This window comes from Perna viridis, chromosome 1 (genome assembly GCF_037379345.1).
Source record: "Perna viridis isolate PV_CMFRI_1.1 ecotype Kerala chromosome 1, ASM3737934v1, whole genome shotgun sequence".
In the NCBI taxonomy this organism is placed as follows: domain Eukaryota; kingdom Metazoa; phylum Mollusca; class Bivalvia; order Mytilida; family Mytilidae; genus Perna; species Perna viridis.
In genome coordinates, this window is record NC_142445.1 from 9,082,984 (window position 1) to 9,099,480 (window position 16,497).

The 16,497-nt window shown below is 30.3% G+C and overlaps 1 protein-coding gene across 13 annotated transcripts in view; it reads right to left on the bottom strand.

Annotated features, from left to right (window-relative positions):
* Positions 1-16,497, bottom strand: part of LOC148627129 (6-phosphofructo-2-kinase/fructose-2,6-bisphosphatase-like) — a 41,855-nt gene that overhangs the window by 5,691 nt on the left and 19,667 nt on the right. For 3 of the 13 annotated variants that reach the window (XR_015919811.1, XR_015919810.1, XR_015919808.1), the window contains exons 1-13: positions 15,441-15,518; positions 10,609-10,734; positions 10,124-10,220; positions 9,533-9,596; positions 9,007-9,141; positions 8,345-8,528; positions 7,938-8,011; positions 6,950-7,021; positions 6,309-6,455; positions 5,779-5,883; positions 4,968-5,009; positions 4,456-4,543; positions 1,445-1,541 (exon numbers count right to left, since the gene is read on the bottom strand). Coding sequence is in view for 7 of the 13 variants with exons in the window: in XM_088568075.1 (XP_088424201.1) it covers positions 4,456-4,543; positions 4,968-5,009; positions 5,779-5,883; positions 6,309-6,455; positions 6,950-7,021; positions 7,938-8,011; positions 8,345-8,528; positions 9,007-9,141; positions 9,533-9,596; positions 10,124-10,220; positions 10,609-10,734; positions 15,441-15,483 (1,177 nt within the window). In the remaining 6 variants the exon portion in view is untranslated. Of the gene's footprint in view, positions 1-1,444; positions 1,542-4,455; positions 4,544-4,967; positions 5,010-5,778; positions 5,884-6,308; positions 6,456-6,949; positions 7,022-7,937; positions 8,012-8,344; positions 8,529-9,006; positions 9,142-9,532; positions 9,597-10,123; positions 10,221-10,608; positions 10,735-11,756; positions 11,913-15,440; positions 15,519-16,376; positions 16,417-16,497 lie in introns of those variants that run through there. The other 10 variants (XR_015919807.1, XM_088568075.1, XM_088568084.1 and 7 more) reach the window with 5 other exon arrangements.

Below are 16,497 nucleotides of genomic sequence, written 5' to 3' on the forward strand. Positions count from 1 at the left end.
AAATTCTTAATGTAATCCTTAACCCTACAAACTTTCACAATTAAAGAATGACATACAAATCTAAAATACTTTTTGCAAAGTTTGTCAATTTTAACTTTCAGTTTTGCAAAATTTCTATTTCTTTTTAAGTTCATATACTCAAAAGCTCAAAATATTTAAAATTCACAAGATTAATTGGTTTACTATCCTCATCAAAAAGTAAACATGGAAAACCAAGTAAATAAAATGAAGCAATAAAACACAGAATAAACATAAAAATGAGTTAAACACACAATTAGCTATAAGATGTACTTGTATAAAGATGTAAAAAATAATGAAGTTAATTTACCACAGAAAAGAAAAAGATTATAACAACTTAACATTTTTATCTTATAAAACCAGCATCATTTAGATGTTTACTTGGTCTAATATCATTTGTTTCACACAAATCCCATTTTTATTAAGATGTACTACATGGGATTCACTCATCAGACAGCGGTACAAATTAGCTGTGGCCAAGGACCTTGACCATCAATATCTGACCTTGGCATTTTGAACTTTAACTTTCCCAGGTCAAAGACCTTCTGCTATGTTCATCAACACTTTATTGAGGACTTCTGAATTAACTCAAGTAGACCATTGATTTGAGATTTGAAAATGTCTACGACATTCCATTTTTTACAGAAACGTTTGACCTCTGCCTGGTTGTAATTTGGCCAACTATAAAACATCCAAGATTATCTCCATTATTGTTTCCTATAGGTTTATGTGGCAATAGACACAAATAAAGGTACATATCTCACAAGTAGAATCATGTGAGATCACTATACACATCTCACCCGTCACTCTCTCAATGTGAGGATCACTATACACCTCTCACTCACTGCAATGAATTTTCAATTTCTACCTCAAAACCTTATCCCCTTTTTGAATTTCTAAAAGCTTTAAATAATATAATATCAAAACAAAATGATTAACATATACCATATAAGCCAAACATGGAATGCATTTTTCATGCTGAGGGAAAAGATAAAAATATCAAAAAAAGGATGCCAGTATACAGTACACCAATGTAAAGTTAGCCAAACAGTGGGGGCATACAGGAAAGTTAATATATCACACACATTATTTCTAGCACTGGTGGCAAGAATTCAGTTAATATTCAACAGTAAGCAAAGCACTTAGAAACATATTTTAGTAACTATCCCTACATAAAACTTACATGTTTTACTAAATACAGTACCAAACAATAATAAAAACTGACTTTTCAGTAAAGCATTAAATCTTAAAGCCAAACAAACATTGAACAAGAAAGAAATCAGCCCTTTGAGTTTTATAAAAGTTAAAATTAAAGGTGAAGTTCAAGGCTGACTTCAATCAAACTTTTCCTGTATGCAATCCTTTAAACGTGCAGACAACTACATGTATAAGCATCTATTTTTAGAACTATTGGGTCATGTGATACCTGGTCATCAGTGGTATGTGTAGACACTGGCAGCCATGTCCTGTCAAGTTCATTTTTATCACTGTATGAGAGGGTACTCTGACATGAGGAATTTCATCTAGAATATTACCGAAAAAACAACAGCCTACTATAAGTAGGATAACTGACAATTGGATGTAAATGTATATTTAAATGTTATGTTATAAAACCTATCAACAGCATGTTACATATTTATACTCTGAATGTAATCTCAAAACTTTTTTATGTAACAGCGTAGACAAGTAATATTATATTATATAGAATATACCAATTCATCGTGCAAAAGCAGACAATGACATTGTTATACTCAACAAAAATAAAACTGAGTGTAAGTGTAAAGACAACAGATAAAATATTGCAGGAGTCAGTAACTTTTGGATATTTGGACAACACTGCTTCATTCTGACACATCAATAACCAAGATAAAAAGATAAGGAACAATTAAAATAAAAACATTAGATTTTATCCTATAATTAAATTATTCATGAAAATGCAAGTAAACATCACACAAAGAAAAAATTACACTCTCAAATTAAATGAGGTAAATATAACCCTAAAAAGGAGGCATTTACTGGAAGATGAAAAACATGCACTACTGAAGACTTTAACCAGCCATTACATGTATACACAAGGGTGACACCAAGTGTTTCCAATTAAAACAAGAATGTAAAAAAAAATTGAAAAACATCAAAAGCTGAACATGGCTGCTCGAAGGTCACACATACTACTGTCTCAACTATCAGAGGAGATTAGATACTAAATGTCTGTTAAATTATATGTATCCTAAATAAAGCTATTTATTCATTAATTTAAAAACATGTTGCATAAATGACATGATTTACTTTTTAAAAATAATATTCACTCCAAAGACCAATTATGAATAGACCCTCCCATAAAAAATTATAGTTCTGTAAAGTTTTAAAAAGTTGAACTCAATTATAAACTTGAATCTTCTATCAAGCATTCCTATTAATCCATCTAAAATTCATTTCTGGCAATCTGGCAATAACTGTAATTTTTTTTCTTTGTGCTAGAAATAAAGAGTTGTACCATCAGATATGGTAAGCCAGCTCATTATACTTTAAATAAATATTTATGATCAACTAATTATGACTAATTACATTGCTTAATCAAACCATATCCCAAATATTCCCAATAGGCATTGATCCAAATAAATGATATGGAAAGTATGGATATGACAAATGAAGTCAATACAGAAAGCACACCATTATTTATGAACTAGAGTCCCAGAACTTGAAAATGTAAAATTTGAAATTATGAAAAAAACAAAAGGGAGCTTACATCGATAAAGAAAAATTAATCAAAGTTTCAATGAAATGGCTGGAGGCATTTTTGAGTCTTGTGAAAAGAGTAAATAATGGAGAATGGACAACAATACCAGTATACCATAATATATTGTGTCAAGAAGATGACTCAGGGTCAAATTAAAAAAGATTAACGCTAGATTTTTTACAAGATTGTTCAAGATTTTTGTTCTTGTTTTAAAAGATTAATGTATTTTATTAGATGACAATAATAAATGCATGCAGTAACTTCCAAATTTACAGAAGGTACAGTAAAAACATACAGGGTAACTAACAACAACTAAATGTCAAGTTATACTGTATTTCCTATATGAAAATAAAGCTCAGATTTTTTTTATCACAAAACTCTTAACCTAATTAGAACTGCTAAGCTATTCTTGATACGTAAACATACCCTATATGCACTACACAGGCATCCAATTGTAAAAATTTTAATGTGACTGGTTAAATTTTTGACCATTTCTGTTTTTCATAGCTCAATCTAGTGGAAAGAACTACTTTACTATGTAGATAATTCAATATGAAGTAAACATTGTTGACAAAATTCTTCTTTCTGTATCAGATTTTCTTTCGTGTAGCAAAAATAATTGCTATGAATTCCATGAAAAAATTAAATGAGTCTTCCATATTTATGCAATGTAAGTAAAAAAATTGGTGAGATTTCATTCCAATTTGACGAGTGATTTTGGAAATATTTGTGATAATCAGACAGAAAAGATCAGACTTAAGGTCTCAAAAGGAAGAAGGTAACATTATACTGGTAATAAGTGACTTGAAAATTCAGAAATTTTAGAGTTTAAACTGTATGTTATATCCCATCTTAATTTTTACTAAAATCATGGTCAAAAGAGATATAAAGTTGTAATATTTTTTAATACAATTCTCTGAATACATAAGAAGTACTTTGTATATGAAAATGAAATTTGATTTTAAATGAAAGATGATAAATCCATTTTAAAGACTAAAATGTTTGGAAAAAAAATCAAAATTTTTTTCAGGTATCATCAAAAGAATGATCTAACCATTATCTCTCATTTTGTTGTTTAAACCAAAATAAGAAAACCTCATAACAAAAACAGGCAACCAAAACTGAAAGAATTTAAACTATGAACAAAACAAACTGTAACTTTCTATGTATGTCAGGGTAAAACAAGTCATTAATACTTAAAAAGGAGGCATTGCTTTTACAAATTAAAGGAGTAAAACCCGAAAGATGAAGTTTCAGGCAATATTTACATAGCTTCATTTACATATTTTATTTTTATTTCTAGACAAAGTAAAAAAAATTAAAGTTGAATTACGTCCCTTTGCAATTGTATAATAACCTCACTACATAAAACCCAACCTTTATTCTATATTAAGTTTTATCAAAGTCCACTGAACACTTTAAGGAGATGTCATTACGAAGAATGTGAACAGGCAGATGATTCATATATACCCCCATTTTTTCATGCCAATAATGACAGTAATGAACATTTTATTAAACAGAGACACCTATAAAGACTACCATAAACAGGTTAACCTTGTACACAAGTGTGTATGTATTTCATCCTTTATATAAGTTTCTTTTCTTATGTTGTATAGATGACAATGAAAATAGCACAACCACATCTACAAAGTTTCAAACTTGAAAAAAAAAATAATAAACTTGTAGTAATAGATACAAACCAGCAGATTTATCTTGGAAGTAGGCTAACAAACATCTCATTACAGCCTGGTGACATATAACCATTACATTCTCCTGTCGTTCTAATTCCTACAAAACAAATCACTTCATTACAAAGCAACAAACACAATGGACTAATTTCTAATAGTCACACCAGGATCCCATCTGAATTTTAGCAGTAATCTAATTTAAAAAAAGAAAGTTTTTAATTTTTTCAAGATTTTTAATACATTTAATTGTGTACTGGCTGCAAATTCTCAAATCAAGGTATCTTTCACAACAGGTAGTTGTGGTTTGAAATTCTTGTGACATTAAGACAGAAATATGTGAAATACTTAGTGCAGGTAAGTAAAACAAAACAAACTAGAAGACATCTTTACCCATAGTGACTATAATAAATCATCAGGACTAAATTTATAATATATTTTTTCATTCATCAGTATTCCACTTAGAATAGAATTGGTTAGGAATGAATGAATTAATAATAATTCTTTTTTCTGAATTTCTAACTCACCATAATTACAGGTTCTAATCTAGCAACCAGATCTTGATATGACTGAAAGAGAAAAAAATTCTTCAGAGCTCAAGTCTCAAACTAAAATACCTTTGCACTGAATATCAAGACTTACAGTCTTTTATCATGACAGCTCTGTGACCATCATTACAACATTTATTTTAATGATAAAATTTTACCTCTGCAAAACTTTTTTTGCAGTCATATAAAAATGTGTCTAAGCCTTGAAAAAAATCCTTATTCAAACATACTGCAAATCAATACTTAATGCTTCAAATGATTACCAATAAAAAGTATTGTAAAATAGTTCTTATAATTTAATTCAACCTTATTCATTCAACAAGTTCTGAAAATTTATCTGAAAACATGCAATTGATTTTCAATAAAAAGGTATGTTTTATATAAAATTGTCATAATTTTTCAAGCAATTCTTTTTAACAATAAATGTCCACATGACTACATGAACAATAAGTTTGAAACACACACAGTATAGATCTTTTATCTTAGATATATTTTAACTATAAACAGACATCTTGCTTGAAAACCTTCAATAAATTAAATTTATTTAAGATTACATTATTGGCAACTTTTCAATTTTTCACTTGTTCCTACTGCCTGGTAACTTCTTATCTCAGGCTACTAAAAATATCAGCAATATCCAATGTCAAGGTCAACTGTAATGTTATTAATGAAGAGAATAACATCAGTTTTAAATGACTCACTGTGTTATTACCAGTCTCAAAACAGCTGTTATTCTGTATTTAAAATGGCTGAAACATTAGTTCCCATCTGATTCCCTCGAGATACCTACCTCACCACTTGGATATCTATAATGAAATTTATCTTGATCTCTTAAAGCAAATTCTTGAGGATACTTCTCTTGGATTTCTTCGTAAGTCATCTGCTCACATATACCCTGAAAGTATAGTGCATTTCTTCTTGGTCTCCCATTTTTTTTTTATCATTTCTTGTACAAGTGAATGAAAGGCCATATACCAAAATTGTTATCTATGCTCACATTATAAGTGGAACAAAAGCTAAGTTTTTATGTCAGATTGAGAACTACCGGTACATTAAAAATTTTAAAAAGCTTGAGCAGATAAAAAATCTGTAAGTGGTTGTCTTGATTTCATGATACATATATTAAATTAGGATTTTTCCATACAGCTCTTGTCCACAACCCATGTCTTTTTAAGACTACAAATAATCAATATTATATAAAACCAACACAAACAATTAAAAAAAGTTCTATTATGTGTACAGAATTACTCAATTTCTAATTGTTACATTTTTCTACAGGAGTATGAGGAACAGATTGAGTAGATATATAAACCAACTAACAGCATCAATTTCATTGAGAGCTTTCCAGTTCTCTTTAGGGGCCTGTATATGTTCAGCAGTCTGTTTGGTTCTGACCAATTCACTGGTCCATACTTTCAGGTCTGGAATGTTCTCCTCTGCTACATATTTCCCCAGTTTTTCCGAATACTGAAACATATTTTGGAAGTTAAGAATAGTTCATTTTTCATAACTGTGTAGATTATATTAGCCACTGCTATCAATTTATGGAAATCTGTCAAAACATATGTATCTGTATAATGTAGGTTTCTAACATTTTGTTAGACTGACTGTAATACATTATATCATATGATTCTCAAAACTTAGAATGTGGGTTTTCCAATACAACCCATGATCCATGATAGTAATAATCCTCTGTAGACAAATTCATTGCAAATATTGACATTCCAAATTTTAGCTATTTTGCCATACATATTCTAAATGTCTTTATTTTATCAAAAACTTGTGTAATCATAACTATATGTAAGTAACCAATATTCATGCTACATGGACAACTTCTTAATTTGTCACCAACTTCCTAGGCATTATGGAAACTAAAAGCCAATTATACTATCATAATTTGAGAATGTTCAAATTTAAAAGCCTGACACATTATCTCAAATACTTCAGCTAAAATATCCTACCTCTTTCCCCCGCTCTGACAGTGGACTATCCCCACCTATTCTACCCAATAAGTTCATTTCACTCTCTCCATGCTGAAACAAAGGTGTTTTAGTTAATTATACAGAAAGATTTTAAACAAAAATCATCAAATTTCCGTACAAACTTTTCTCTCCGTTTCAAGCATTTCTGATTTTTGCTTTATGAATTGACATCCTAGATTCTAATAATACTTATACATATCTTTCTTCTGATTTTATTTCTGGAAGCATATTTCTAAATGGTTAATGACATATTTGTATGTTTCGGTCAATGAACTTGCATCATTCCATTTTCCTAAACATTACTGACAAAAACACACAGACAAGACATGCTTATATATACATCAGGGTCTGGTTTCATAAAGATTAACAAAATTCAGATTTTCCTCAAATTCTTCCTTAACTCAAATTTCAACCAATCAAATCACTTGAAATTGAAGATTTAGGAACAAGAGGCTCTTGAAGTGCCTGAATTTCTTACCTGGAAAGCCATGCCCTATTAACTAAGTAAGTGAAGGTATCATGTTTTGTTACCATGTTTAACAAAAATGCTGAAAAAAGTCTTTAAAGAACAAATTATGATGAATGATGTAAGTTCAACAGTGTACCTAAACCACTGTAATTGAATAAACCTAATGGTTCGGGAGATATATGAGAAAAACTACAGCCTCCCTCCTATGTTCTATTTTTAGTACAGCAGCCATGTTTATTGACAGATAAAAAATCAAAACAGTCATTTTGTGAAGGATACCCTAAGGAACAATTATGCTAAAATTTATCCAAATCCATTCAGTAGTTTCAGAGGAGAAGGTGTTTGAATAATTGTTAACGACAAAACAACAGATGATGACGACAATGATGATTGTTTCAAAAAACTCAAATTGAAACAAATTGAAAAGGTTTTTTTTTTATGGAATGGAGGCCTGAAGTAGCTAATGATTTATCACATGTTTGTTTTAAACCAACTTACTCTAGTGAGGTATATGGTTCTAGGTAACACATGAATATTCATTAAATAATAAACAACCCGACTTTGTAAATGACCTAAAAATAAATTAATATTATATTAGATAACTTATCAGGAAAATAATAAAACAAGATAAAAGTACAAAATGAATTACTACTGCTTAGTATGTGTTTTGACACCGTAAGTCCAACAGAGATAAAATATAGATAAAAGCATAGGAAAACAATTGCAGAAAAAAAATATATGTTGTCTAAAACTTATTAGTTTATTAATTTTACTTCATCATCTTAACATGCCATGAAAATGAACATAGTGTGCTTTGACTGGAACTAGAAAACACAGTGGCATAGCTTGAAAAACATTTTTTTTTAATAATAAGATTCAGTTATGACAATACTTGAAAACCCTACCTGCTAATTTATGTACCATAAACCTCTCTCCTTGGTTAAATATTTGTATGTATGATAAATCTTTATCTAAGCTGTGCTCTAGTTGTTCATAATGTTGACGATAATGTTCTATTCGTTGTAAAAAGTCTTGAACAGCAGAAGTTTTATCCACACCTTCATAATCAGGACTACATACTTTCACTTCCTGGGGAAAAGAATCAAGTTATTGTAGATATTTGGGGACATAAAACTATTTCTTTAGAAAAATTTACAAGTGGGAGTTAAAAACAAGAGACTCAAATGAGCCTGAATTGCTCACCTGGTTCATGTTTTGCCTTTCAAGGGCAATAACTCTTACAAGGTGTTGTCTGACAACTTTAATCAATGAAGCCTTTAGAAGGCCATATCATAAGAATCATGTCTTCAATTGAGTTTTTTTTCTTGTAAGATATAACAAGAGGGAGTTTAAAACATAAAGAAATTCTAAGAAAGCTAAAGAAATTTGTTGATGGATAAAGTCTTGTATAGCATACATAAAGATAACAAAGCATATCAATTTGAAAGCTTCTACAATGGCATTTTGTTTCTCATCTGAGACTTATTCAAATATCTGTTGATATCAATTTGGTTTTTTTTCTTTCCTGATTAACAAACAGTATACCAACCAAATATACTAAACTTACCACAATATTAGCTTCAATTATTTCAGGATCATCACATATAGACTCCACAAAGAAAATTTTAAATTTATATTTTTCCTTTATCAGTTCAACCAATAACTTTCTCCTTTCTCTTGTGGTATTTGTAGCATCTAGAACCTACAAATGAGGGACATTAATAATAACATGAAATTTTACATTTATATTTACCATTCCAAAGCGCACAGCACACATTAAAACTTAACACAAGATAAAGTCCAAAAAAATATTTGTTACATAATGAAGGAATTATAGATGCAAGTAAAACTATATACTCCTGCTTGTTTATAGGAGGTGGTAAAATAAATTCATTATATATGCCAATAATTCTACAGTTGGTAGAAATCTGGAAATGTAGTTTCAGAGATCCTGTCTTACAGTATTCTTAAATATCTTAGAATGAAACAAATAAGAAAAACACATTTATGTGCACTGTTCTTTATCAGAGATATTGGAGGACTTAAGAAAATAGAATATTGCCAAGGGAAATGTGAGATAAATCTACACTTACAGCTACTTCCCCACCACTCTGTAGAAAGTTACAGGCATCCTCTACAGCCATTATTGCACATTTTCTGTACAAAAAAAACAACATATATTTAGAAAAAAAAACTTTCAAATAAAGAATAAAGATGAAAAGAGAACTAGACAAAGTGACTTAGTTGTTGGGTCATAAAAATTCTTAAAGAATTGAATCTATATTTTAGTGTACTATGGATAGAATATGAAATTGCAAAAACCTCTCATGTGTTGACAAAAACCTCACATGTATTGACAAAAACCTCACATGTATAGACAAAAACTTTACATGTATTGACAAAAACATCACATGTACTGACAAAAACCTGTCATGTATTGACAAAAACCTTACATATATTGACAAAAACCTCACATGTACTGACAAAAATGACAATTACCCTACCAGTGAACACTGTTCTGTTCAGTATCTATGACTTTCCCTTCAGTTGCTGACTTATTTTCATATTGCCTCTCTTTTCATAACCTTTTTTACAATATATTATTTCAGCAGTGGTTTTAAATTATTCATTCCTAACATTTATTTCAAATGCACTATAGGCACAGGTGCATGCTAAATACTAACTGTCTTATTTCCTGGGCTTCTTTATTATCAGCTCGAAAGAAATCATGACTTTTGTATTTATTGGTAGCAGCTCTCCTGTACTCTCCTACATTAAAGGCTGAAAATAGAATTCAGTGAAAAACTTGATTCCTAATACATTATTATTAAAAGTTCAAATAAATAAGTAAATAAACAAATTAAGTATTTTTCTTTTATTATTTTAATCGTCATATACCACTCCAGTTTGACAGAAAGACAACATAATTCTTTAAAAAAAAAAAACACTTAAGTTTTCTGGGGGTTTGATGACCAAGACATGTCATATTTTGACAGTTTTTTAAATAAAAATAAATTCCGTAGATTTGTCTTATACTTATAAGAAGTTTTTATAAAGGTTCTGAGTAAGACACTTCTTACAACTCCAAACATTTCATCGCAAATGGAAATGTTTCCTACATATGGCAAAAATTAGGTCATCATGAAAAAAAATATGTAGAATAGCAAACCTTTTGTTCTAATACCAATCCAGTTTAAGTAGCGTGTGAGTTTCTTGGACATATATGTCTTTCCTCTGGCTGGGAGACCAACCATTGATATAACTGTTGGACATTTGACAACATTGGGACATGTTGCTGAAAAGATAAAGAAACAAACATCAATACAGAATTTTTATAGGACATTCTTATTTAATTCATATCGCTTTCTCATTTTAAACTTCAAAGCATCAAGAAATCATTTATGACAGTAAGGACACAAAAAGACATTTTTCCAATACTTATGTTTTCTCCTTTTAGGTAGCGATATAGACAATAGCGTAGCTTGCCACAGAACTTTTAGTGTGTATAGAAGGTTTTTCAATCTAATGTTAACTGTAAGTGTTTCCCTCACTTAATCTATCCTAATATTGGAATATAGCAATAGATATAACAGGAGTATTATCAGTCTACTTCACAGAGCTGTTTGGGTCAATCACTGATTAATACAACTCTGGAAATAGTGTGACATATAGCGTCATTGAATGCTCACCAAAGTTGCAAAAACATTTTATATGTGAAAATACTGTAACGAAATCTCATTATACTACTATAATAAGCTAATCTCCATTTAATGAAGATTAAATTCCACAAGAACACTTCAATAAAAGAATTATAGACATCGTCTACAATGAATGAAAAGAACCCTAAGATTTTCTAACTTTTTCAAATAAGCCCCACATCCATCAATATTGAAATTTTATAAGCAAATCATTGTTACTGATAATTGGACGCTCTGTCTGGTATATGATCCCACATAAAATCTGATAAAAGTAAATGTACCAGTATATAAATGTTATGAAAGAAAAGCATCATGGGAAGTGAAATGACATCTGTGTGGATTACAGAAGGTAGTCTGACAACTGATGAACTTCAATTGTTTCTCCTCTAGATTCACAACATTTTTTAAAAAATTAATAGCAGCATAAGTTTCAATAGAATGTTCCAAGAATAAGGGTTTTACATCTAATGCACCATAAATACAACATCATGCAGTTCAGTCCCACAATGATCATAACACTATTATACAAAAAATGAAACATGTTTCCTTTCTATCCTTATTACATAATACAACTACAGGACTGCTGTGACAATCATGAACAACAAGAAAATAAACTTACTATGTCTTCTGTTCTCTTGCCATATTTGATCCATAAGCACATATATGAAATCAATAGTCTTACAATTACATTCTAAATTCCATTAAATGTCAAGGCAGACATGAATCCGGAAAATTCCAGTCATTGACAAACCTCCATGGCCTTCAACTACATTAAACAATGTATTTTACGATTTCATACAATGAAAGTTAAATATAGGTTGACCACAACATGCCTTATAAATGTTTTTGATGTATTGTTACAAGAATAAGATTTTAACCAAGACAACCTAAAGCTATGTACATTCAGGTAGCTTTCAGGTCAAATTCACTGAACTGATTTTATGCCAACACAAAACATTGGTAAATGATTTGATCTAATACAGACATATGTGTAGTTTCTGTGTACATACAAACATTTCAAACTCAAACACAATAAGGCCAACAATCAATATACATACATCATGTGGCCTCCAGAATTTTCTTTTAATTCAATCATGCTTAAAAATTTACCAATAAGTTATTAAATAAAATTTTAAATAAAGCAAGACTACATATCATCTTGTGACAAAAGCAAAATAAAAGTTCTGTTTTATTCTCCATCCCTTAATCTATTTTGAGAATGAACTGAAAGAAAATATCCTTTAATACTAAAGATTGATTAGAAATATTTTTGTCACATATAGACAAGCTAAGCTCTATGCCAAAGACTAAATAAAACTGATGAAAATACTCTTGGTATGTTTATTTGTTACCTAAAGAGTAATGTGACAGACTACCCATATACTAAATTTAGGTTGCAAACAGCTAATTCAACCAATGAGCATTTGGAATGTACATAAAAATAGTCCTACGCAGAAATTACCTCCTGTTTCTAAAAGTGCAGTGAAAAAAGTTCTCATCTAAATTCAAAAACTGAAACTGTTTCTGAAAGGAAAAACATTTCAGTACATTTTAAAAGTGCATTTTTCTTCTTGTGCAGTAAAGCCTAATCTCCATAATGACTTCAAAATAAAGCCCTATCTTGTGAAAACACTGGGATTTCCCGTGCCATTTATAGACCCTTCATTTCCTGTGACCAGTGCTGCACTGCAAGTCTGCTAAACCCACATGCTATTCTGAGGATTGTTAGCTGGCATATGTAGAATCTTGCTGATATATAGTCCTCTGCAGGTTAAATTTAAGTCAAGAGAAGCCACAGAGTATTGTAAAATTAGCACTGAAGCTTATAGGAATGGGAATTAGTGGTTTCTAGCCTAAACTTAAGCTAAACAAGATTTATACAAAACTGATGCACTGTTTTGTACTACATGTACCTGGTTGAAAACATAAAATGGCAGATATTTCCTTTTTTTTTTCAATTGTACAGCATGATGTACAGTGAAAACAAAATACCACTGTACCGAAGAAACATCCTGTAAAAATGCCTTTGGTCCAACGGAAATTTTTGATTTTTTGGTTGGCTAAATAAGAGAAAAGTACAAATTTGAGATTCAGTCCGGTATTTTCTGTGTACACTGTGATGTACACGTATGAAGTAAGTATCAACCTTTATCCAACCTGTACCCAGGATTCTGTTAGGATGTGTGTTGGGTTAATAAAGCCACAGAAAAAAATTTCTGTTTGACGTTACCCTACTGACCCTATTTTTTCTGCCTAAGCTAGCACTTTTTATTAGAATTGTCATTAAACTATAATTCTTCAGGTGAGCTTTATTTTAAAACTAAAATTATTTTATCTACCAACCTTAAAAAGACATATGCTGTTTTCTTGGCCTAATCAAAAAAAATTCAAGATGAAAATCTCTGTCTTTTCTTAAAAAAAAAAAAACAATTTGAAAGTTGATTACCGGTAATTTATGAAAAATAGGTAGTGTGCTTGCAACCATCACAACTCCCAAGTGAAGGGACTTTTTCATCTCACTAACTGTGGCATACTATACTGATCGGAAAAGAAAAAACACAAATGCTCCTGACTAAGTTTAAGATAGCTTCCAATATAAAAGAACTGGTTAAAATTCAAGGCCCAAGGTCCATCAAGCCAACATTTCAAGTCTTTCATAAAATATCTGTATTAATAGTAGATGATGTGACCCAAAGTTCTGAGACCTCATTAATTTTAGCATCTAACAAAACAGAAAACTTCAATAAAGTACATAACAAATAATTGAAGTATTGGAGCTGATTTTATATGTTAATACCAGATTCAAACAAGGTGAACTTTCTGCTTAGAAAATGAAATGTTAATGATCATCTCTATCATAATAAACAAGAACAAGAACCTGTTTGAAAAAATTGTGATTAGAAACAAAAAATGTTAACACCCTATCTCAAATGTTTTATTACTAAGTGCCATTTTCTGTCAGAATCATGCAGTTGGTTAATCATGATGAGAAAAAAAAAACAAAGCTTTCCATGATATCCTATTTAAAATGGTATCTGAAATGCAGAAATGACATTCATTTCTTGTTTAAGTGTCAGTAATTCAAGGTATATATACGATGAAATGCATTCCAATTTCATCCTCGAAGGGAGATAACTCTCTTTTCCTCTGATTATCATTCTATTGTAACTTCAAACCTACTTATCTGCATCTTCTGACACTGTTAAAACAACCAGCAGGAGTGGATCCAGACACTTGCCAGGGTTTCCTCAGAAAACAAGGGGGTGCTAGGTCATTATTTAAAATTTTATGTCAATTTTACACATGAAAATGACAAATTTTCCAATAATAAGGAGTGCCAACCCCTGCACCCCCTGGATCTGCCACTGAACAGACTCTTAATTCTTCTTCAACAGACATTAAACAATGTGCCCACATTGTCAATTTATGTGTTTTATTCTGAGCATGATTCGTTATTTTTCAATTCTGCCTTATTCTTACAAATTCCAGCACTTTTAAAATTGAAAAAAAACCTTCATTATCCATGATGTAATAATAAACAGCTGCTGTTCTATGATTCCAATTAAAATATGCAAAACACATTTATTTAACACGAAATTTATTCTTATATCAGAAAATCAATGATGGTCTGTTCAAAAGTATATTTTAAGGTTTTTTTTAAATTGAAAAATTATTATTCTCTATTTACGAGATTTTTAATACACAATACTAAAAGTTAAAAAGAAACTTTTGTAAAATACACAATATAAATTGTTATCTATCTTATCTATCTTATATCAACTTAAGTATGATTAAACATCCAACCTATCTTAACCAAACCCTACAAACTATACTGTGATGGTTGATGTTTGGTTTACACAGGTTAAATTACACTGTCATACAGAGAGACTTCAGATATAATTCATTTACACAGGTTAAAATGCACTGCCATAGAGAGTGACTTCAGACATAATTCATTTACACAGGTTAAAATGCACTGTTATACAGAGAGACTTCAGATATAATTCATTTACACAGGTTAAAATGCACTGTCATACAGAGAGACTTCAGACATAACTCATTTACACAGGTTACACTTTAAAAGTTTGACTTTTATAAATTAACTGTACATTCACACAATTTTCTCACATATATAGCATACATGTACCAAATGGCAGATTTAAGACAAATGTTTACAAGTAATACAATGATATAATACAATAATATCTAGAGAAGATGATGTGATGTGAGAAATGTTTTAAGCTGCTTTAAAGAAGGCGCATCACTTAAGATTACAGAGAATATGATGTATATGAGATCCTACCTGAACCCCACCAATGAGAACTATGTCCATTTACTGCTGCCATAACCTCCAGAACTGCACTATCCTCAGATTGGTGACCTAAATATTGACCTTCAACTCTACTATTTGTCAACAGTACGTGAGTTATGTTACACACAAAAGATCTAAAATAAGCTGTTTATCAAATAATCTGCTATATCTGACTTAAGTAATTATCACTTTTCTCTTTGTAATGCCAATTATACATGAAGTGGTAAAAAATTGACTTCCTTGCCAAATTACAGGTACAATTCTTCTTGAAAGGCACATATTCCTCATACAGAAAGATCATAAGGTACATTAGTTACATGGCTTCTCAAGGATCAAACATTATATAGATATCATAAACCTGTTACATAGTTACTGCATTATTTATAAGTCTCTGAAATCATATACATGTATGTACTTGTATTGATGAGAACTTTATAGTTAACAGATTAATAAGTTCATGATTTAGGGAAAACTATTCAAGTTCACTGATGCATTCCTGTAATGAATTTCATGCTCTACATGCATGAAGTGTAGGTATCAGCTTGGGTAGACATAATTCTTGACTAATCCCACAAAAGTGTTGTCATTTTATAGAACTGTATTACATAAGTTTCCAACCGCATGTAAAGAGCTGAATATGATGACTAAAACATCTCCTTACTGCTTAGAGTTTGGAAAATATGAAGTTTACATACATATAGGAACTACATGTAGTAGAATTCAGATATCATACAGTCTATTTCAGGAAAAAGGGATTGAGTGAGTGATATCAGTTCAATAACCTTTGTTGAAAATATTTTTGTCACTTGCTATGGGAAATCTATAACACTGACTTAAACATACATGTAATCCATTTACGTTAGTTGTTTGCATTCCTATTTTGCACACAAAAATTAAACATGTAACTGATATAAGAAAACCTCTTACCTGTATCCATTTTTTTTAGATCCATTTTATACCTCTTAGGAGGAAAACAAAGTAAGCTGTGTGTTACACTCAACTTAGTAGACTGGGGATATTTTAAGTTAAAAGTAGATTGATGATGCAA